The following is a 22,646-nucleotide window of genomic DNA, read 5'->3' on the forward strand; positions in this document are numbered from 1 at the left end:
TGCAGATGTTGTTATAGACTTGTATGTAGATGTTGTTACAGACTTGTATGCAGATGTTGTTACAGACTTGTATGTAGATGTTGTTACAGACTTGTATGCAGATGTTGTTATAGACTTGTATGTAGATGTTGTTATAGACTAGATACAGACTTGTATGTAGATGTTGTTACAGACTTGTATGTAGATGTTGTTATAGACTTGTATGTAGATGTTGTTACAGACTTGTATGTAGATGTTGTTACAGACTTGTATGTAGATGTTGTTATAGACTTGTATGCAGATGTTGTTATAGACTTGTATGCAGATGTTGTTACAGACTTGTATGTAGATGTTGTTATAGACTTGTATGTAGATGTTGTTATAGACTTGTATGTAGATGTTGTTACAGACTTGTATGTAGATGTTGTTATAGACTTGTATGTAGATGTTGTTATAGACTTGTATGTAGATGTTGTTATAGACTTGTATGCAGATGTTGTTATAGACTTGTATGCAGATGTTGTTACAGACTTGTATGTAGATGTTGTTATAGACTTGTATGTAGATGTTGTTATAGACTTGTATGTAGATGTTGTTATAGACTTGTATGCAGATGTTGTTATAGACTTGTATGCAGATGTTGTTATAGACTTGTATGTAGATGTTGTTACAGACTTGTATGCAGATGTTGTTACAGACTTGTATGTAGATGTTGTTACAGACTTGTATGCAGATGTTGTTATAGACTTGTATGTAGATGTTGTTATAGACTAGATACAGACTTGTATGTAGATGTTGTTACAGACTTGTATGTAGATGTTGTTATAGACTTGTATGTAGATGTTGTTACAGACTTGTATGTAGATGTTGTTACAGACTTGTATGTAGATGTTGTTATAGACTTGTATGCAGATGTTGTTATAGACTTGTATGCAGATGTTGTTACAGACTTGTATGTAGATGTTGTTATAGACTTGTATGTAGATGTTGTTATAGACTTGTATGTAGATGTTGTTACAGACTTGTATGTAGATGTTGTTATAGACTTGTATGTAGATGTTGTTATAGACTTGTATGTAGATGTTGTTACAGACTTGTATGTAGATGTTGTTATAGACTTGTATGTAGATGTTGTTACAGACTTGTATGTAGATGTTGTTACAGACTTGTATGTAGATGTTGTTACAGACTTGTATGTAGATGTTGTTATAGACTTGTATGCAGATGTTGTTACAGACTTGTATGTAGATGTTGTTATAGACTTGTATGTAGATGTTGTTATAGACTTGTATGCAGATGTTGTTATAGACTTGTATGCAGATGTTGTTATAGACTTGTATGTAGATGTTGTTATAGACTTGTATGTAGATGTTGTTACAGACTTGTATGTAGATGTTGTTACAGACTTGTATGTAGATGTTGGCAAAATAAAGAAATCAAGTATACACAAAAGAGAAAGGTTCCTCAATCCACAAAAAATTATGCCAACGATAATAAATAAATCCATAATATCAGTTATACATAACTATGATAATATTTTAACTGTCCTACCCATATTTATACATTTATTAACTTAAATCTTTTGTAGCTTGTCATTTTTTATCTATCTTTATTAAAGCTCTTTTTAAAAGCCCATGTTGCAGGGGCGGATCCAGCCATTTATAAAAAGGGGGGGGTCCAACTATATGCTCCCATTCAAATGCATTGATCATCCAAAAAAAGTGGGGTTCCAACCCCTGGACCCCCCGGATCCGCCAATGTGTTGAAACATAATTTGCTCAGATGGAATACATGAAAATGTAAGATTTACTCATCTTAACCTACAGTCCAGTCAATGTTACATTTAACATTTACATTAACTATAATAGAAAAAAATATTAAAATGAAGAAAATGATATGTTTTCAGAACAGTATAAAATGGTATATAAGGGAGAAGGGCTAGCTGTATCTGAATTAGAACACAGTTTTGAAGCAATGTCAGCTTTAGGGGAGATAAGATTATATAGTAAACTAACTGATGACAACAGTACAGTACTTATACAACAAGATGGCTATATCAATACAAGTGTAAGTAGCATGAAGTTGGTGGATGTTGTAGATATAGGCTAGGTGTGCAGAGAAGAATTATAATTAATGTAACTTGTTAGAGCTCATAAAAAATTGTTATTTTGTTTTTTGTATAATGTGTATGTGTACCAGATTCTTTTGTTCATCTTTATTTTGTTGATCTAGCAATCAACAAATTTACCATAAGAATAATAGGAACATATGAACTCCAGTTCAACAGTTGTTGTGTCTGTGTTGTCTACATTTGTATCCAGATATTGTCATATTTCTATGAGATATTAAATAATTTGGAAGTCAAGAACTCACTCTTTTGTGATGATATTGAATTTGCTGGAAAAGCAAGGGTTACATACCTTATATAAAAATATACAATATATCTAAACTGGTTAAGACCCATGAGAGAAAACCTGGCAAATCCCAGTATAACTAAGTTCATGCACATGAATTTTGAAATTATGTATGTACATGTATTATGACTACCCTGTACCTAATCTTGTATATTATCTATAATAGAAAATGAGGTTTATTAGGGTTTATGTACTTTTTTCGTTACAGACAAAAGGACAGGAGAGCTACAACTAAACAATTTATTTGTATTGATAAAGACAGTTATTACCACTAATTCTTCCTTTTCAGCATCCCTCTCTGCATGGAATGACAAACATTTCCAATGAAGTGATATTATCAAAGAAAGCCAAATCAGGAATGAATGTTAAACTGACCAGGAATCATACAGAATATTATATTGACACAGTGATCATGAGTCCGTGGGCTATAGATACTTCATTCTCTATCAAAATGGTACAGTAATTAACCTTTTCAGAATCCAATGCATTCTGGGTAGTATTTTCAAAAGCATATACCAAAACTTGGTGATTGGTTAAAAACATTCTAAACAATGTAAATTCAACCAATGGTGTAACATTATTTTCATTTATGTGTACACACAATGAGATACTCCATAGTCCTTTAAACTTTGCAAGGGCAAATTGCTTAATACAAAGTGCTTATGATACTTTGAGTGTGCTCTTTAGATGACCTTTTTAGTAAATTTTAAAAGACACAAGATTCACAAATTATATTACCTTTCTTTTTAATTTGCAAGAATTTGAGATTAACTTATTCAGTATCTTTGGCAGTTGAATGATTATTTATTAAAAATTCTGTCAAAATTATGTAGAAGAACAAATGGTATTAGCTGATCCACATCAAGGGTGTAACATAACTTTGTATAGTTATTCCACAGGTTCTTGCAACTTGGGTCAAAGTTCAGGAAAATATGATCTTTTGCAAAATTTGTTGAAGTTAAATACCCATATTTTCAATTTAAAAGAATGCTTTACTTTCATTGTGTATTGATTTTGTATTTCATTTATTGTATAAATAGTAATTTTTCTGTTCTGATTTAGAGACATTGAGATATTTAATTCCTTGCATGAAAGTGATTGAAAAACGATTCTTTTCTTCAGCCTGGTAGACCTAAGATGTTTTTCCTCTCGTGGTTAAACGAATTTGTTGGAAGTTCAAGTAAAAAGAGCACAATTCAGTGGAATCCAGTGTTTACACGTAAAATAGTAGCCATCTTAAAAGCCAAGAAACACAAGTTGGCAAAAGCCTTATCTGATGCTAGCATTGTTCTTGAGAGGAACCTAGAGAAAAGTATAATATCTATGGTGATTCCATTTGTTAACAAGGTAACAACTTCTCAAGGTTAATATACAGCTGTTAACAAGGTAACAACTTCTCAAGGTTAACATAGAGCTGTTAACAAGGTAACAACTTCTCAAGGTTAACATAGAGCTGTTAACAAGGTAACAACTTCTCAAGGTTAACATAGAGCTGTTAACAAGGTAACAACTTCTCAAGTTTAATATAGAGCTGTTAACAAGGTAACAACTTCTCAAGGTTAACATAGAGCTGTTAACAAGGTAACAACTTCTCAAGGTTAATATAGAGCTGTTTATTTATTTTTGTGGGTACATGTTTCAACTGGAAATGGATTAAGGAAAAATTGTTCTTTCAATGATATTGATTTCATGGTTCAACAAATTTTGCATATAAGACTTTTTTTTTATACAATTTGTTGTTAACTTTTACATATGAAATTTTGAAAAAAAGAATACCATACAATTAACAATGAATTCACATTATATTGTATTAAACATTTGGATATTTTTTCAAACATATTTTGAAGACTTTTTATGCCCCATTTATGGGCATTATTTTTTCTGGTCTGTGCGTCTGTTCGTCCTGCTTCTGGTTAATGTTTTTGGTCAAGGTAGTTTTGGATGAAGTTGAAGTCCAATCAACTTGAAACTTAGTAAACATGTTCTCTATGATATGATCTTTCTAATTTTAATGCCAAATTAGAGATTTGTAGCAGCTGACAAAGCAGCTAATTCTGCTGTAATTGTTTGACTAAGTATTGCATTGAGATACTAAATAAAAGATAAAACTCGTACGCTTCTTATCTTATATGCCTTTGCCTTAAAACTTAAAGAGAAATTTTACATCAATTTATATCAGTTAAACTTCCAATAGACGTTATTGTGTTTTCAAAGATAAGTTCTTTTATAACTTTTAAGGTACCATTCATTAGTTTTAAAGCTTCAATTGAATGGTTTGCAGCTATAAAAGCCTATATGTCATGGGGTTGTATTAAACTGCAGTTTAAGAACTGGTGATCAATTGTGATCATTTAAACATAAGAGACTTAGTTTTATAGAGGACAATTTTTAAATATGTATATTCCTTGCTTTGAAAAGAATGAAGAAATTAATCAAGATGCCCCATAAGCAATGCAGTCCTTGGTGAGACTCTGGTTTGCATTAAACATATTTGATGATGACTACATATTTTTCAGACTGTTGGTCATGTGATTTCAAAGATTGCTGTTCCTGTTTTCTATTATTTGCCATTGCCTTCAAACATGAAAAGAATCATAGCCGTGACACTAAAAGGAAAACATACCGTAGCCAATCAAAACTCTGCTGGGATAGAAAAGGGAGAAAGAATCCAGAATGATGATAGTAGAATGAATTATTTTGGTAATGTGCATTCAAACAATCCACAATTAAAAGGATAATTATAAAGGATGTTGCTTATCTAACTAAAATATTATTTATTGTTTAAAAAAAAAACAGTTACCGAAATTTTAAAGGTTGTGACATCAACACATTTTCACCATAGTGGATTTCATGTTTAAAGTGTTTTGTAAATTTGCTTGATATAAGGTCAAAAGGTAATAAAATATATAGTTAAGGTGCTTTAAAAAGGTGTCTTTTTTTTTTAAAGTATTTAGATCACATAATACACTGTATGTAATGCTAAGTGGAAACTTGTTTTCCTACAATTAATATTATATTCTTCTAATTATTTGTGAAGGAAATATTTTAACATGTGGGTTAATGTATGTCTTTTTGTTCTGCAGGAGAGAAGTTAATAGGAATGGTAACAAAGTTAGAGTCAAGAATGTTACATTTCCTTTCTACCATGCTGACTGACCCTCCACTATTGATTAAAGATATTGTATCCAAGACTGTCAAACCACATATATATCAAGCAATGAAGACAAATAAAATATCTTTTATACAGCCATTGATTTTCAAATGGAAACATTTTTTGGTATGTATTTGGCATATTACCGAAACCAATTGATAAGTAGAGCAATGGTTGTTTTTCTAATGTAATTAACAAGCGTTATTGAGACAATAATTGGCTTAAGTGAATAAATTGGTGCATATTTAAGTTTGCAAATGATTTTTTATACCCCCGCTTTAAAAAAAGGGGATACTGTTTTACCTCTGTCTGTCCATCCATCCATCCTTCTGTCAGTCTGTCAGTCCGTAAGTCCTTCAGTCCCATAAATATATTTCGTCGCATTTTTCTCAAGAACTACTTGACAAGGATTTTTGAAATTTGGTTTCAGGGTTTATATTAGTCAGCTATACTGTGTGATGCGTTTTCAGATTCATCACTTGACAACTTCCTGTTTACTGAACACTTGTATAATTTTACACACGATAGCCAAGTTGAAAATTTTCGTCACATTTTTCTCAGGAACTACAATACACGGAATTCTGAAATTTGGTTTCAGGGTTAATATAAGTCAGCTAAACCGTGTGATGCACTTTCAGATTCATCACTCAACAATTTCCTGTTTACCAAACACTTGCATATTTTTACACTATTAATATTATCCACTTGCGGCGGGGATATCATCAGTTGCTCACAGTTTAACTTGTTTTAAACTAAAATGGAAGATTTTTATAAAACTGTTTCATTCATAATAACATAAGTTAGTTTCCCAAGAACCTTGATATGAAAGTATGTAAAAAGAAGATATGCAAGAAATTCTAATTGTACCCTAAACTCAATGGTCACATGGATGCTTTTTTGGGGAGGTTTTCTGACATCCAGTGATGTTGTATTTTTCATTTCAGTAGACTTCGATTTGTTTAATTTTTATTGAATATATCATTATTACTATATTCTTTTTTTCCAACAGTCTATCCCAGAATTGACATCGGGAGAAAAATACGTATTAGGTTTGATTAAATCAAGGCTAGTATCTGAGCCTGAAGACAAAGATACACATACAGCCTTAATATATGATAGAAGTGAAGTCCTGACATTTGATGGAAAATTATTTCAGACTAAAGGTTGGTGTCACGTTAAGGAATATTTGATTACCAAAGCATTAATTGAACATGGGTATGAGTTTATTGATAAAAAATTTTGCAAAGCAAACTTGAAATATTTTAAGACCAGGATGAAAGATTGGAAAATTTAACTACCACTGGATCCGACTAAGACGATATGTTGAGTAGGACCTTATATTGTTCATCAACTAACCCCTCTATGTTCTGTAACCTAGTGTTGAAAATAAGATGAGTTGTAATTTTGAAAGCCAGTAAAATGGTTCTTCATATCGATGGGAGTCAAAAAGTAACATCTTAAATTTTTCAGAAAATCTATCAATCTACAATTTAAACCAATGGGTCACCAATTTAGATGAAATATTTGTTTTTATTGGGTGAAGAAAATAGATGTGTATACTGGGCTGAAAGGCTTTTAAAATCAACTTCATGAAGTCATCATGGTCATTGAATGCTGTTTTAACTACAAATTGTGTTAGATAAAACCCTAAAATTTTATGTTAGGAGAGCATTTGTCCTTTTTCTAAGTTTTTACTTTTGTATGTTTCAGGTGACAGTACATGCCCACACTTAATGGCTGCAGACATTAAACATGGTCAATTTGCTGTCGTGTATTCAAAAGAAGGAGTGACAGTTGTAACCAAAAAATCCATGGTAACAATTTACAATGGTGGCCAGGTTTTTATTAACAGTTGCAACACACCAGTGTAAGTTTACAGTTTGTCGTCAGCATCAATTAACGTAACTATAGTACTGTCGAGCCTGTTCATTTAATTATATCTGCGAAAAAAAATTTAATCAGAATAAAAAAAAAATCATGTATTAATCCACTTTATTTATTTGAGCAATTAGTTTTCATGGTTATGGACACTTAGTTTGGCTGTAATCGGCATCTTAAAATGCCCTGTATTTAACATGTACTGAAATTTGCATAATGTTTGTCATCAACACTTTATAATTAACACATAGCTGAGGGGGGGATAGAGCAGATTGGTACCCAGAGAATACATTGTCAACCGCAGCGAAGCCAAGGTTGACAATGCTTTTTCGAGGGGTACCAATATGCTCTATCACCCTCTCAGCTATGTGTTATTTAATTTATTATACTGAATGTTCCAGCATTATTTTCTTTTACAAATGAATTTTATCTAAAATTATTTTCTAATAGAGTCTCAATTTCTATGTATTCACATATTTAACAACGGTACGCGTATTAGAAAAATCAACAGAAGTGAAGTAAATAGACAATAATGATGCATTGACTTGACATATCAACGATATAAGGATTCGGCCCGAAACGGGAAAAAGATCAGCTATCTAGAAAAAAAAATATTTTCATTTGTTGTTATTGTATTGTTGTTATTTATTTGAGTTTTAAAAATTTCTTGGGATAATCCCCCTTTTAAAAGACCTCATATGTGGCGGAGAAATATACATTACAATGAACATGATGAAATGTACCTCACCTGTTGTAATAAATTGATGGTGAACTAAATAGTTTCAGTATGGAATAAAATATCAACAATAAGCATTACACATAATGATTTATAGGAACAGTTTAAAAAAAAAATATATTAACAAGTGAAATATGTTTTTCCAACAATTGTAAAAAAAATAAGTTTGAGTCGTTCCACGCTTTGTTGTATAGTACATTGGAAACAAGGACAAGCTGAAGAGTTCGTCATGAATATTTAAATATAGTTCTGTCTCTACTTTTCAAATAATTCAAAAATTGTTACCCGCTCAGCCATGTGATAGAGTAAACTAACACCCTCGTATTAGCCAATATTGGCATTTTAACATGAAGTATAATAAAATTAGTTAATGTACTTTTAAAGTGTATCATTTCATGTTTTTTTAAGCCTTCACTAATGCTGTCTATATGATATACATCAGTGACTTTGGTGGTATTTGTATAGCAAACTATTGTTTGTGTTTTGACAAAATACATTTTCCCCTCTTTTACAGGAAATTACCATACGAAACGGATGAAATGAAGATTATAAAGAAAAGTGTGTCCAGAGTTATTTCCCTTGGTGATGGTATCACCATTTCCTGCGACATAAACAATTCACATTGTAACTTCAGACTGAAACATCATAAAAATCAAACAATTGGACTGCTAGGAAATAACGATGGAGAAATTGGAAATGATTTTCAGAAGCCAGAAGGTTCAATCAGTCCAAGCGTTGACCAGTTTGTTTCTGGTTATGAACTAGAGACATCAAAGTTCTGTCAGTCAACATCTACTGGTATGCTTAGTCAGGTTAAAGCTTGTGATGATATAAACCAGAAATGTATGACATTGTTTACTGATATAGATTCACCAATGGCTGTATGTTTCCTAAAGGTGGATGTTACTCCATTTCTTGTAAGTCATAATAGAAATGTCATGGTAAAAAGTGAAAGGGTTAAAACCATATTTTATAATTGAAGCTTTTTAAGCAAATTTATTATTTTTACTCAAATGGTTTTTGTGTCTGTCACTCTCTTCCAGTTACAGTTCCTAGAAATGATCACTAAATAACAGAATATCAAGGTTTGGGTCATTGAGAAGAATTATAAAAAAATTATTTGAGCATGTTTGTTAAATTCATTTCTTTAAAACATGTATCACTGCTTCTGGAAACATAATTTTAAATCCCAAGGTAGGGGCAACAAAATAACATTTACACAAAATGCTGGACATTTCATTGTTAAAACTTAAACTTGTATACAAAAGATATGAAATTGAAATAATGCACAATTGAATATTGTTTTTCTTGGTTACAGGAATCATGTCAAGAAAGAGTGAAAAGTTGTATGCCAAGTGCAATATGTCCATCAGTTCATGCCTATATATCTAAGTGTGATATAGTTGGAATAACAGTAGAACCATCAAAACAGCTAGGTAAGACTGGGCTTCATGCCTATATATCTAAGTGTGATATAGTTGGAATAACAGTAGAACCATCACAACAGCTAGGTAAGACTGGGCTTCATGCCTATATATCTAAGTGTGATATAGTTGGAATAACAGTAGAACCATCACAACAGCTAGGTAAGACTGGGCTTCATGCCTATATATCTAAGTGTGATATAGTTGGAATAACAGTAGAACCATCAAAACAGCTAGGTAAGACTGGGCTTTCTATAAATGTTTCTGTGTTTCAAAAATATTAACATGATTAAACACAAGAATTTCACTTGCAATGTTATATTTATTGTTACCAATTTTAAAATTAAGATATTTTTTTGTTTATCTCACCATAATTTAAGTTGTTCATCTTTAAAAAAAAAACCAAAACATTTATTTACTTTTGATTCAATTGAAGATTGTAATTTTACAGGTTATTGCAACAAATATAAACAGGTTTTTGAAAATGAAACTTTATTACTGCTTTTTTTTCTCTGAAATAATGCCTTGTCAGGTATTATTCAGGGCTTTTTTTTTCTGAAAAATGCCTTTGTCATCTGTATTATAATGGAAAAGGCTCTTCAATTAAACTACACACAAAAAGTAATTCATATAATGATGTACAAGTAGCAACCTTATTTCAGATAGAGCCTTCAAGGGCAGATAATCTTGATTGTAAACTTTACCATAGGGACAGTATTACTTTTTAAGCTGGATCACATTATCTTAGTTTATCTTTAAAAAATCAGAAGTTAAGATGTAGTGGTAGTTAAATGAAACTTCACTCAAAAAGAAAAGCATTTATTGATGTGTAAGGAGCAACCTTATTTTAGTCCAACATCTTTTAGGGGAGATAATTGAAAATACATCTTATGTTAAACTGCAACATTGGGTCAGTATTATAATTAATGCTGACTCACATTATCTTGAGTAAATGATTAAAAGTCAACATAAAAGGTGTAGTGGTTAATAATTTTTCTTGTTTTAGATGTATGTAGACCGATTTATCACTCAACAGAGGATCTCCCATCCAAAGCCTTATTAGACATTGTTATAGTCCTGTATAAGGGGGAAGAAAATGATTTCTGTTTACCTTGTATTGAAACACTTGTAAGATATCTACAGACCTGTGATAAAACTGATGTAAAACTGACATTCATACAGTTTGACAGGTAAGATTAAACATGCAAATTTAAATAGAGAAATAGAAAAAAATAAAATAAAATTCTTCTTCTATTGCAATTCTGTAAAATACATGTAGGTTTGTATATAAAAAAATCCTAGTAATACAAATCTGTTTGCTTTGATACCACCAATAAAGAAACTGTATCATTCTATCATGACTGTTTAATCTGCTTTTAAAGAGAGGTGAAAGATATCAAAGTGAAATTCACATTCATAAGTTGACTTAAGCCATACATAAAAAAGGAAACGACAAACCAACAAATAATAGTTCACAAAACACAACATAGAAAACTAAAGACTGATCAATAAAAACACCACAAAAAACTCGGGATGATCTCAAGTGCTGATCTGCAGATCTTGCTCCACATGTGGCACCCATTGTGCTGCTAATGTTAGTTCAACCACTAGTAATAAGTCTAATTTGGTAGGTCACATTCAGGGAAAAAGAAATGGGATTTTAGTTTTGACATTTGGAACGTATCCCATATCATCTGTGAAACCGATTTCAATAACAGTCAAGCAACTTGTGATGGCATCAGTAAAATTTACGTAGAAATTATTTCAAATTCTCCACTTTGAATTCTTGTTTCAATAGCTTCCTTGTGAGAAGCAACCATCTATTAAAAAAATCATGATAGGAAATACAAGCCCTTCAATATTGTATCAGCTTGGAGATATTTAACCCTTATGCAGGCGCTACTTGTTTGTTGCCACACAGAAATGGAAAGTTTACAATTGGGGAGCTGAAATCAACCCTTTTGTCCTGATTTTTGTTTTCAAGACCCTTATTGTCAGTTTTTAGATGTAAGTTAAGATATGAATCACAATCAACTGTATCTGTTGTATCAAATAGCTCTAGTTGATGTGTTAAATTGCATTAAATTATTAAATTACACTTTAATTACATTAAATTACATTGAATTACATTAAATTACATTGAATTAAATAGTATTACATTAATTACTTTAAATTACTTCAAATTATTTTAAATTACATTGAATTGTGTTTTTAATTGTATTTGGATAATATAACTTTTTGTGATATACCAGGTTATTGCAGGATTAGACCCCTTTCACACTAGCATTTTTTTTAATCCATCTAATTTGAATCGATCTAAATAAAACCAGTTAGCGTTTACCTTATCTCTAATCAAACGATCTCCATCTGTCTAATCTGAACCAGTGCGTTCACACTACAATTAAAAACGCAATCAATTTGACCTTTTTACCAGAAAAAATGTAAACATTGCGTATAATTAGAACTAATTTATCAAATTCATGTGTTGATACACTGATACACACACTTGAAAAAACAATTGGATGAAGTTATTGTTTCTCTTGAATCACAAGATAAAATTTTGATACTGGTGTTATTGCAGTTTTCTTTAATTTTGAAAAAAAATAACTGTAGCTACAAAGTTACAACAGGACGAAATACTGTGTTTCCTCAGTGAAAAGAAAACAATTAAAGAAGAAAAGACATTTATGCTACGTTGAAGACAACATGTTTTCAGTTTGTTTTACGTGCATGAACACAAAGGTTTGTTAACAGATAAATATGGATTAAACAACGTACCACTGATATAGTTTTGCCACTATACATGCGCATACATTATTTTGGATTCACTTGTACTAGTTTAAACCGATCTCTGCGTTCACATTTAAAGTAAGGTCGGTTTACTTTAGATCAATTCAAACTAAACTACCTCTTTTGGTGTTTTAGTTTAGACCGATTGAAGATTGATTCAAAGCGTTAACATTAGCCTTAAAATTGATCTAAAGTGAACCATACATGGCAAGTGACATGATATTCGCATGTAATACACGCTTTTTAACCGTTTACACACGAGGATTTTGTCACATGGCGTGTACATGCTTTTCAACACTTTACACGCAATTACGCTTTTTCGTTCTTTTCACTTTTTTGGTCCTTAGTGATATCGCTATTCTCGGATTTTTCCCTTATTCGGCTATAAAGACCGAAAAATTCGAAGTAATTGTTTGGCTGCAATATGGTGTTTATTTTTCTATATGGACAAACACTTGAAACAGTAAAAGGTAAGTAGTTTGTGATTAGTTTTAAACGATTCTGTGACTCTCTTTCAAGTTCACTTTATAGAGGAAATATGCACAGGAAGAGGTCACTTTCAGGACCTGTACCGTCGTCTAAAGCGCAGATTGTTAAGCCAAAACGATGTGTACGGCAAGATTCAAAGTTGATGAATTTTATTTTGGAGTTCGAGTTTAAATGATCGAGTGACAAGTAACGCATAATTTGTGCATTCTATGATGCAATGATAAAAAACAATACATGTGAGAGGAGAAATACAATGTAGCTATTTGAATAAGCATTTATCTAAAGGTAATCAAATTTATAAAACATTTTTCTTTTTTGATTTCAGTTTCAAATCTAGCCAACAGATTTCTACAGGCCATGGGAATGAAAATATTGTGACAAATCTGGACTTATTATTGTTATTATTTAACGTATTATTTATTGTATATGACATATATTTATTTGAATATTGCCGGTTGGTCAACTTCTCGAGAGTGCACAAACACTGATAAATGCATTGACTTTCATACTCCTTATTTAAACTATTTATACTTTGCAAGCGATAAGGGTCAGTTTTATATGTATATCTTGGTAATGTTTACCTATGTAATACTTTGATTATCTCGTCATATAGTGGTTTATTTTGACAAACCTTGTCGTGAGATTCAACTTGTTTACATCTGCCATGACACCGTTCTGTACTTTCACTTTGCGATCTCATATTATTATTTGTTTAAGTTAACACTTTATCAATGCAGGTAAACTGCGTATTTATTATGTTTGTGCCTCCCTTTTCATTAACATTGTCTTTATTTATGATAGAACAGGGTTTTCATTGATCTCATTTAAGCATTATATCTAATGCGTAAGGTTATGTAAATTACACCCAAGTTCGTACGCCGTATCGATAAAGGAATTTACTGTCTGTTTAAAAATAGCATTATGTAGAAATGTCCTTTTAGTTTTATTTGCTTTTAAATATAATTCGGACAAGAAGGACAAAATAAGGACAACTCAATAACGAGTCTTTATTTAATAATAACGAAATCTGATTGTCTTCTTGAACGTTTCAAGCCAAAAGACGTAAGAAACGTTGCTTTTGATTAGACGATTTGATGTTTACTCTAACGTCATAGTAAGTGCAAAAAAACATAAATAGGAGCCTGCAGAACAACATGTCAGTCTGAATCAATCCTTTGAACTGTCAACATAAAAAATAGAAAAGTCAAATAATCAAAGTTAAATAAGAAAGGTACTAATGATAATTTAAATACTTGAGTCTATATTTAGATTTTGATCTGTTTTAGCGAAACTAGACTTTTGGCGCGAAACTAGACTTTTGGCGCTAAAACTTAATATTCTTTAAAGGGATTTGGAAGTCATTTCTATTGTCCTGAAACAGATACTCTTATTTAGATGATTTTCCGTTGTGTTTCTCTAATGATTATAAGTTATAACTAGTTCAAGTTCTTGGTGACCACCCGGTGCATTGTTGTTATTTGTTGAATGTTGATGTGTATTTATTGTTGATGAAATAACAAGTCAAAAATACTGCTTAGATAAATATCTTTACGCTTACTATCTATTACATCTGATTCTTTACATTTCCATTGAATTGAAGCATTATTCCACTCCTCCTGAATGAGTTAAACAGTATTACAGTAACCCTAGGTTTGTTACAATATCATAAAACTGTTGGATCAGCTCTCAGTACCAGCTATCTTCTGATGAACTACCCAGTTTTGACCAGGCAATAGCAATGGGAGCAATGGCAGAGATATAATAGATGACATTTTACATTGCCAAAAAAAAAGACATTATGACATTCTTTCAAATCTTGATGAAGCTACATGTAATTCAGTCAAATATCAATTCCTACTGTTGGAGAGCATTTTCAATTATAAAGAAATTGACACTGAATTCTGATCAGAACTTGACTATGTTACATTGATATTGTGTGCTGCTATCAAATAAATGTAACTAAACTTGAAACTGGCAGTTGTTTTGAATATGTGCCTAGTGGTGGTGCTTTACAATAAAAGTTAACAGTAGAATATATATATTTTTTTTATATTTACAAATTTGTATGTGAAATTATGAACATTACCACATTCATGTTAAAAGGTCCGCATCTACGTCACGCGTTTTCACACGCTTTTTGACATGTCATGTCATGTCATGACATGATTTCCCATTGTCAGAGGTTGGCAAGTATGAAGTGAACCAATCTAGTTTAAATCGATATCAATGTCCTAGTGTGAACGGGGTCTTAGTGTGCAGATATACAAGATGTGATCAATAGCACCAAATATTTTGTTTTAGCTTTTGGTTTTAGATTACTTTTTAAAGTAATTGCCTTGTCAAGAACATGCAAGAAATATTTTCTAGACATTAGGCAAACACTTATCAAATTAATCATTTTATACACAATTTGAGGTATACATAGTTGACATTTTAAAACTGTTTTATCACAAAATTATCACAAAAGCCTAATATTTATTCTTTTTAAGCCATACAACCTCATTGCATGATGTCCTCATGGAGGGAACACAACATGGATTCAGATTACATTCACAGAAGGTTGTGACAATCATCAAAGATGGACAGGTATGTTTAAATAATGACTTCTCATGTGAGTAGAGCTATAATAGGATGTATGAATCTTTAGCAATGTTAAACTATATGTGTTTAATTTATAAGGCACCAGTTATATGTTTTCAATAATGCCCGCGTCACACTGTCCCGATTTTTATATACGATGGACACCCGAATGTGAAAATTGTAAGTTCGTACGAAGTTGGTCCCGATCTCGTTAAAATACCCAAAAGTGACCGAAGCAAGTACGATGAATAACGAAGTCTATACGAGGGTGCCGAAAGTATATACGATAGCAAAAGATGGACATACGAAGGTTAACCGAAGACGGTATTTAAGCTTCATATCTCAGCCGAAGCCTACAAGATGGATCACGAAGGCTACACGATGGATTACGATGATGGCTCGATGGCCATACGATGTCTAAAAGACGTCCGTGTACAGCTTACGATGTATTTAAATTATATGCCGAAGGCATCACGCGTTTTAAGTTGTTTGATCAATATTGAATATATATTATATTGTACATTTAATTTTTGGTTTAATCATAAGACGGAAGATCGTGGGTATTTCCAGTTATTGAATAATTTGGTTGATTTCTAAAAAATAGTTTATGTATCAAATATGCGTATTCAATTTACCATTTTCTGCATGTGTCATATACAAATATAGTGTCCATATTTGTCCCCAATATGTTACATATGAGGGATGCCACGCTCGGCATTGCCTTGTTTGAATTGTAAAATGTGTGCACTAGTCTGAATAATCACCCATAATTATGCCCATGTTTACTGATCTATCTTAAAGGTAAGGTAATGGGTTCATTGATCCCTTTTATTCAAAAGGAGCTCTTTCCAGGAGAATATCATAATAATATAGACTAAAGGAAGGATGTGGGGAAAGCAACTAATGCGGCAAAATATGACATATAGAAAACAAAATGTTTATGGAGTAAACATTCGTGTGACAACAACTCAGACGATGCATAAAAAATCAGAATAATGAAGAAAAAGTTGGTTTCCCTATATACGTGTACCTGCAGTGTTGGTATACGAGGAGCGTTTATGATTTTTATTATGTTATTTGATATGAAAAATTAACAAAAAATAATATTTTATTTGTAAAAGTAAATCCTGAGCCTGTAATACCTGCTCTTCTTGTTCCATTTGAATTAAGAGAAACAAGTCGCCTTTCTTGTTCTCATAGAATCATATGATATAAGGTCCATGTTTTGTGAACGTCTTTCTTAACTGTCGTATTAGACTGACCAGTGCATATCGCGCATGGCACTTTAAATGTATTTAAGGATGTTCGCTACTCTGTTTAAAAATAACAAGCTTTTTAAAAGACAGTTATAGATTGAAAGTATATAAATAAAGACAATAAAAAAAGCAGAAAAAAATGGAGGGTCAGTGTGCTTGTTTTCGAGATATAAGCTATTGAAAATTTGCCGGGAAATAATTCTCTCTAGATTTTTCTTACATTTAACATTGGCCATGTTGGCACCTTTTTTGTTTAAAAAACTATGAAAAATAACAAGGATTTCATAAGATTTTGAAATATTGCTATTTAAACTATATGTTATAAAAATATAAAGAGAAAAGTAGGGGTTAGTGGGCATTTTTTTTTTAATGTTAATACATGGATAAAACCAGAGGATTCCGAAAATCTGGCAAAATTCAAAAATTAGAGGAGCAAACATCCTTAAGCGCGAAAATTAACTTACATTTAGCTGGATTTATTACCGTCGTAGTTCCATCTTGTCACCTTCGTACTTTATTCGATGGCATCACGACGGGATTACGAGGTCTTCACGAAGTCGTGTTGCCATCGTAAGACCTTTGGTTAGCTTCGTGATTCATTCGTGTAGACATCTATGGCAAGCCGTTCTCGTCAAAACTATGTTTAAACTATTTTTCGAAAAATTTACACACTGAGAATTACAAAAAAGCACACTGAGATTTAAAAACTTCAATACGCACACTGAGAATTGAAAATTACACACTGAGAATTAAAAATTACACACTGAGATTTCATAAAGACGCACTGAGATTACAAAAATGAAAAATGCACACTGAGAATTGAATATTACACACTGAGAATTGAAAATTACACACTGAGATTTCAAAAAGACACACTGAGAATAAATAAACTGAAAACACACACTGAGAATTTGAAATTACACACTGAGAATTTGAAATTACACACTGAGAATTTAAAATTACACACTGAGATTTGTGCGCACTTTTTATGCGCACATATCTAATTAGCATACTTAATCTGAATCTATTACAAGCTTAAAACAACAAGGGGAAAGAACTCGTTAGTCCTTCGATTTGGTTCCAAATTATTAATAAAAAAAAACTTTAGAAATACAAGAACAAGAAAAATACCCACTTACTCTTATTACAAAATATAACCAAATGGTGAAAAACTTTATTAAAATTATAAGAAAACATTGGAACAATCTGCAAAAGAATGCAGTGAAATTTTTACCCAAGTGTCTATTATAGCATATAAACGTAACAAAAATATAAAAGATTAACTAGCGAAATCAAGGAAACTGTTGGAAGACTTTTGAAAAGAGACCCATGTTTAATTACTGGTAGTAGTAATGATCTGAATTATAGGCAACAAACTTATGAATATGAGCGATGTTAAGTCTTGAAATTTAATACGAATGTTGGTTGAAGGAATCGCATTTCATTATAATGACAAGAGTTCTTGAGATCAAGATATTAATCTGTTGAATTATTCATCTCATGAATATTCATTAGTAATTTGCATATTAATCTCAGTGTGTAATTAACAATTCTCAGTGTGTGTTTTTCAATTTATTTCATCTCAGTGTGTCTTTTTAAAATCTCAGTGTGTAATTTTGAATTCTCAGTGTGTGTTTTTTATTTTTTTAAATCTCAGTGTGTAATTTCGATTTCTCAGTGTGTTATTTTAGGTTTTTAAATCTCAGTGTGTATTTTTGTCGAAAAAAGGGTTTAAACATAGTTTTGACGAGAACGGCTTGCCATAGACATCGTAATGTCAAAATTGCCCGATGGAAACGATGGAAACACGAATGCAATACGATGTTCAAAGATGCATTCCCGGTGACATTACGATGGTGAGGATGGTGATACGAACTCAATACGAACCCTAAACATCGGACGCACCTTCGGGGATTTTTTAACATGTTAAAAAAATTAGAATCCTTCCCGAAGTTGTCCCCGAAGGCTAGAAAAAGTGGCCGATGGTTCTACGATGGTTAAAGATGGCACTACGAATAGCCCGATCTGGATACGATCAGTCCCGATTTTGAAAATTTCCATAATCGTGTTGCCATCGGCGTAAAAATCGGGACAGTGTGACGCGGGCATAACTGTCCTATTTTGCCCTTTGAGCCATTGTTGTTACTTATGTATATATGGGTGTCATCTGACCAAATTTCTGAAAGTAACACCCAAACTTTAGTAAGTTACCTGAAATTTTACTTTCATCAACTAGGAGTACATGGATAGATTTTTCTTTGTTAAAATTAGTTCAATATTTCATTTATTTCAACATAATTTTTTTTCCATCAATTTTCTAAAACTACTCAATTTTGATTTCTTAAAACAAATGAATGACTAGAAAAATGAATGAAAAAAGGCTTTTTTAAGGGCATATCCAATAGTTTCAGGGGAGGTAATAACAAACGTAACCGTCGTCTATTGTTTCCCGTAATTTAACGTTGTTTCAAGTACGTCATAACGGAATCACCATTGGCTATGGCGTCTGGCAAGGGCGGTTTCTTTCCTCAAAGGAAAGGGCACGGCAGGAATCAGCAGAAAATTCATACAGAATATTAACAGAAATAGAAGTCAAATCTTAAAAGATGTTGTCCTCTTGGTCCATTATAAAAGAACTGCAATTATCTTTATAATTATAGACCATACTCACTTAAGTTTTCGTTTTATTAAAATTATCTTCAATATACATTACAGTAGAGAACAACAAGAACAAATGCGTAATAATTTATTTTTTTTTCATTAGAATGCAACACAAATTGTAATTAATTCTTTATCAAATTTATCCGAGATTTTGTTATTCAGGATATAAAACTCAAAGTTTGATTTGACTTGATTAAAAAGATTAAAAAAATTGGTCTCTTGAGAAAAATAAAATACGACATAAACTAACATGTATCATTGCATCTAGCTTTGCGTTGAAGTGCTAATATACAGAAGATCTTTAAATGAAAAACGACACCGTAATAAAAAAAAAAAATGAAATAGGAAAATAGTGGATAAAAAAAAAAAGATATCTATATTTTATTTTTAAACGAAAATTTTAGAATTTCTTTCCACATCTTTCTCTGAATTTATTTGTTTGAATAATCAATAATAATATAGTTATATAGTAGTTTACATCAGTGTTACATTGTTTGCAGTCAAACTAGGTAGAGTTTATTCTCAAGTTATTGTCTTTCTGATCTGTTTTGTAAATTAAAGGGTTTTTTCATGACATCTACAACTGCAAATGGCGCAACAGATGTGTTAAAATCAGCCATGTGACTTATTTGAAGATTTATATGACATTTGTTGTTGTGTTCAGATATCTTATTCAAGATTCGAATATCCCTTGAACCATTTATTTAGATGGTTTTTAAACGTATAGATGCGCGAAACTCTCACTACACTATGCATAGGATATACGACATTTTTATTTCGACTAAACGAGGCTGTAAATTTATACATCCGAGCAGCTAAATGGCCGCACCCAATTATAGCAAAGATATACTGTCGGACGTGAGAAGTCCAGAGATGTGAATATTTCTATATCCTGTCCAATCAATTCTTTTGTTTTGAAAAATATTTTAAATGTATATACATTAATACGACAGCAACCGAACGACACATATAATTTAAAACACTAAGAGTCAACATACATATTTTTGTTAAAGCTAGAAGCCTATAAAGAACAAAAAGCCCCAAACTGCAACATGAATAAATAATACAGAGTCGGTGAGTTTTTAGACAAGTGTTTGGTTGCAAAATTTCACTAGCTCTTTATTAATTTCGATATGTGAAATTATAGACGGTGTAATATAAATCAGTGTAAGAAAAACACTTCATTGTAAAACTAAACGAATTGTCATATCATCCATATACTAGTTCATTATAAATAACAAGATGCGATATGAGATATGAACACAGTGTACAAATACATTTGTCTACCGTCGCACTGCCATTGAAAAATTAGCGGGGAAATATAACGTTATTTCCCGAAATGTCTTAATTTTTGACGCAATTTGTGAGGCTTACGGAAGGGATTTAGTAAACAATATCATATTTCTCAATTTTTCTCAAAAACAAGTACGGTGACAAATATTTTTCAAAACGTTATGACGTACTATTTTTTTCAAAGAATAACATATCTTACTTTGGCCTAATCGACACCGTTAGAAATATTTTAATAAATTAAAAATGTGCACTTCAAATGATCATTTCTTAGCGTTGTTTGGGTCTATCATAACGTGCTTGGCTTTAGTTGAGTAAGAATTACTGCTTTAAATGGTAAAGTTAGATTTTTCTAACCATCTGGAATTATTTTGCTTTAATTTGAGCCCCATTATATAAGTATATGTTGATTAAAAAATCATATTTAATTTTTATGCCCCACCTACGATAGTAGAGGGGCATTATGTTTTCTGGTCTGTGGCTCCGTTCGTCCGTCCGTCCGTCTGTGGTTCCGTTCGTCCGTCCAGGTTAAAGTTTTTGGTCAAGGTAGTTTTTGATGAAGCTGAAGTCCAATCAACTTGAAACTTAGTACACTTGTTGCTTATGAGATGATCTTTCTAATTTTTAAGCCAAATTAGACTTTTGACCCCAATTTCACGGTCCACTGAACATAGAAAATGAAAGTGGGAGTTTCAGGTTAAAGTTTTTGGTCAAGGTAGTTTTTGATGAAGCTGAAGTCCAATCAACTTGAAACTTAGTACACTTGTTGCTTATGATATGATCTTTCTAATTTTAATGCCAAATTAGATAATAACCCAATTTCACGGTCTATGGAACATGGAAAAGGATAGTGCGAGTGGGGCATCCGTGTACTTTGGACACATTCTTGTTTTAAATAAAAAACGGTTTTTACTCCAAAATTGCAAAACTGTTCAATTTTCAGCAGTATTTTTTCAAAAAACGAAATCGACGACTATATTTTTTTCGGCAAAATTTGATTCTCTGTCAATTGAAGAATGAAATATCTTCAAGGGAAAAAATTCTTACCGTCAAAAATAAATTGTTGGATATGCCCTTAAAAAAGACCAAAAATAGCACCTACCATTCCTAGTTCTTTACATTTGCAAATTAAGAAACAAAAGATGTACCTTTTTATCTGATTTTATAATGTGTACGCTACTATTAACAATTTCTCACACTAATTGATAATTACACCATATTTCTCACACTAATTGATATTTACACCATATTTCAGGACTTATCTAAGGAGGAGTACAACAAGTTAAAAGACCATTATGTTACAAACAATATCATTCTAAATATTATATCAAAGTATTCAATCCTTAAATATAAAGGTTTGGTAGGAATAGACTGGGATCAAAGAATTGTATCAATTAACAGTATACTGGAGGAAACAAGAGAACTTCCACAGGTCAGTGGATAGGACACAATAAGTTTATAGATATAGAATGATGGGGTATGAGTGCCAATGAGACAACTCTCCATCCAAGTAACAGTTTATAAAAGTAAACCATTCAAGATTAAGGTACGGCCTTCAACATGGAGCCTAGGCTTACACCGAACAGAAAGCTATAAAGGGCCCCAAAAATTATTATTGTGAAACCATTCAAATGGGAAAACCAACGGTTTAATCTATATAAAAATGTATACTCTGTAAGAATGTCATGTAGAAATATCTGTTTTGGATTTCCAATGTTTCAGTTATTTATCTTGAATTTGAACAGCATCATTTAAGCATGTTGGTGGATCATGATTTTAATTGGGGACACAATATTTGTTAAAATAAAAAAATTGTTTGAAAAAGATGAACAGTACATGTTAAATGCCTATGTAAGAAATATTTCAATAATCAACACAAAATCTTTACTTGTAAGATTTATTGAAATTAAGCTTGAAATGCTTTAAATGCCAGCTGAGGCTCACATCTGGGTGGGGGATTGGCTGTCATCTGCTCTTTGGTCAGGTTGTTGTCTCTTT

General features: G+C 31.7%; 1 protein-coding gene across 2 annotated transcripts in view; it reads left to right on the top strand.

Moving 5' to 3' along the window:
• LOC143047139 (uncharacterized) overlaps positions 1 to 22,646 on the top strand; it is a 74,415-nt gene that overhangs the window by 51,470 nt on the left and 299 nt on the right. For both annotated transcript variants that reach the window (XM_076220092.1, XM_076220101.1), the window contains exons 29-40: positions 1,886 to 2,046; positions 2,683 to 2,847; positions 3,516 to 3,740; positions 4,910 to 5,093; positions 5,477 to 5,670; positions 6,554 to 6,707; positions 7,255 to 7,411; positions 8,673 to 9,075; positions 9,477 to 9,594; positions 10,589 to 10,772; positions 15,351 to 15,447; positions 21,904 to 22,080. In XM_076220092.1, the coding sequence (XP_076076207.1) occupies positions 1,886 to 2,046; positions 2,683 to 2,847; positions 3,516 to 3,740; positions 4,910 to 5,093; positions 5,477 to 5,670; positions 6,554 to 6,707; positions 7,255 to 7,411; positions 8,673 to 9,075; positions 9,477 to 9,594; positions 10,589 to 10,772; positions 15,351 to 15,447; positions 21,904 to 22,080 (2,219 nt within the window). The remainder of the gene's footprint in view (positions 1 to 1,885; positions 2,047 to 2,682; positions 2,848 to 3,515; positions 3,741 to 4,909; positions 5,094 to 5,476; positions 5,671 to 6,553; positions 6,708 to 7,254; positions 7,412 to 8,672; positions 9,076 to 9,476; positions 9,595 to 10,588; positions 10,773 to 15,350; positions 15,448 to 21,903; positions 22,081 to 22,646) is intronic.

This window comes from Mytilus galloprovincialis, chromosome 1 (genome assembly GCF_965363235.1).
Source record: "Mytilus galloprovincialis chromosome 1, xbMytGall1.hap1.1, whole genome shotgun sequence".
NCBI lineage: Eukaryota > Metazoa > Mollusca > Bivalvia > Mytilida > Mytilidae > Mytilus > Mytilus galloprovincialis.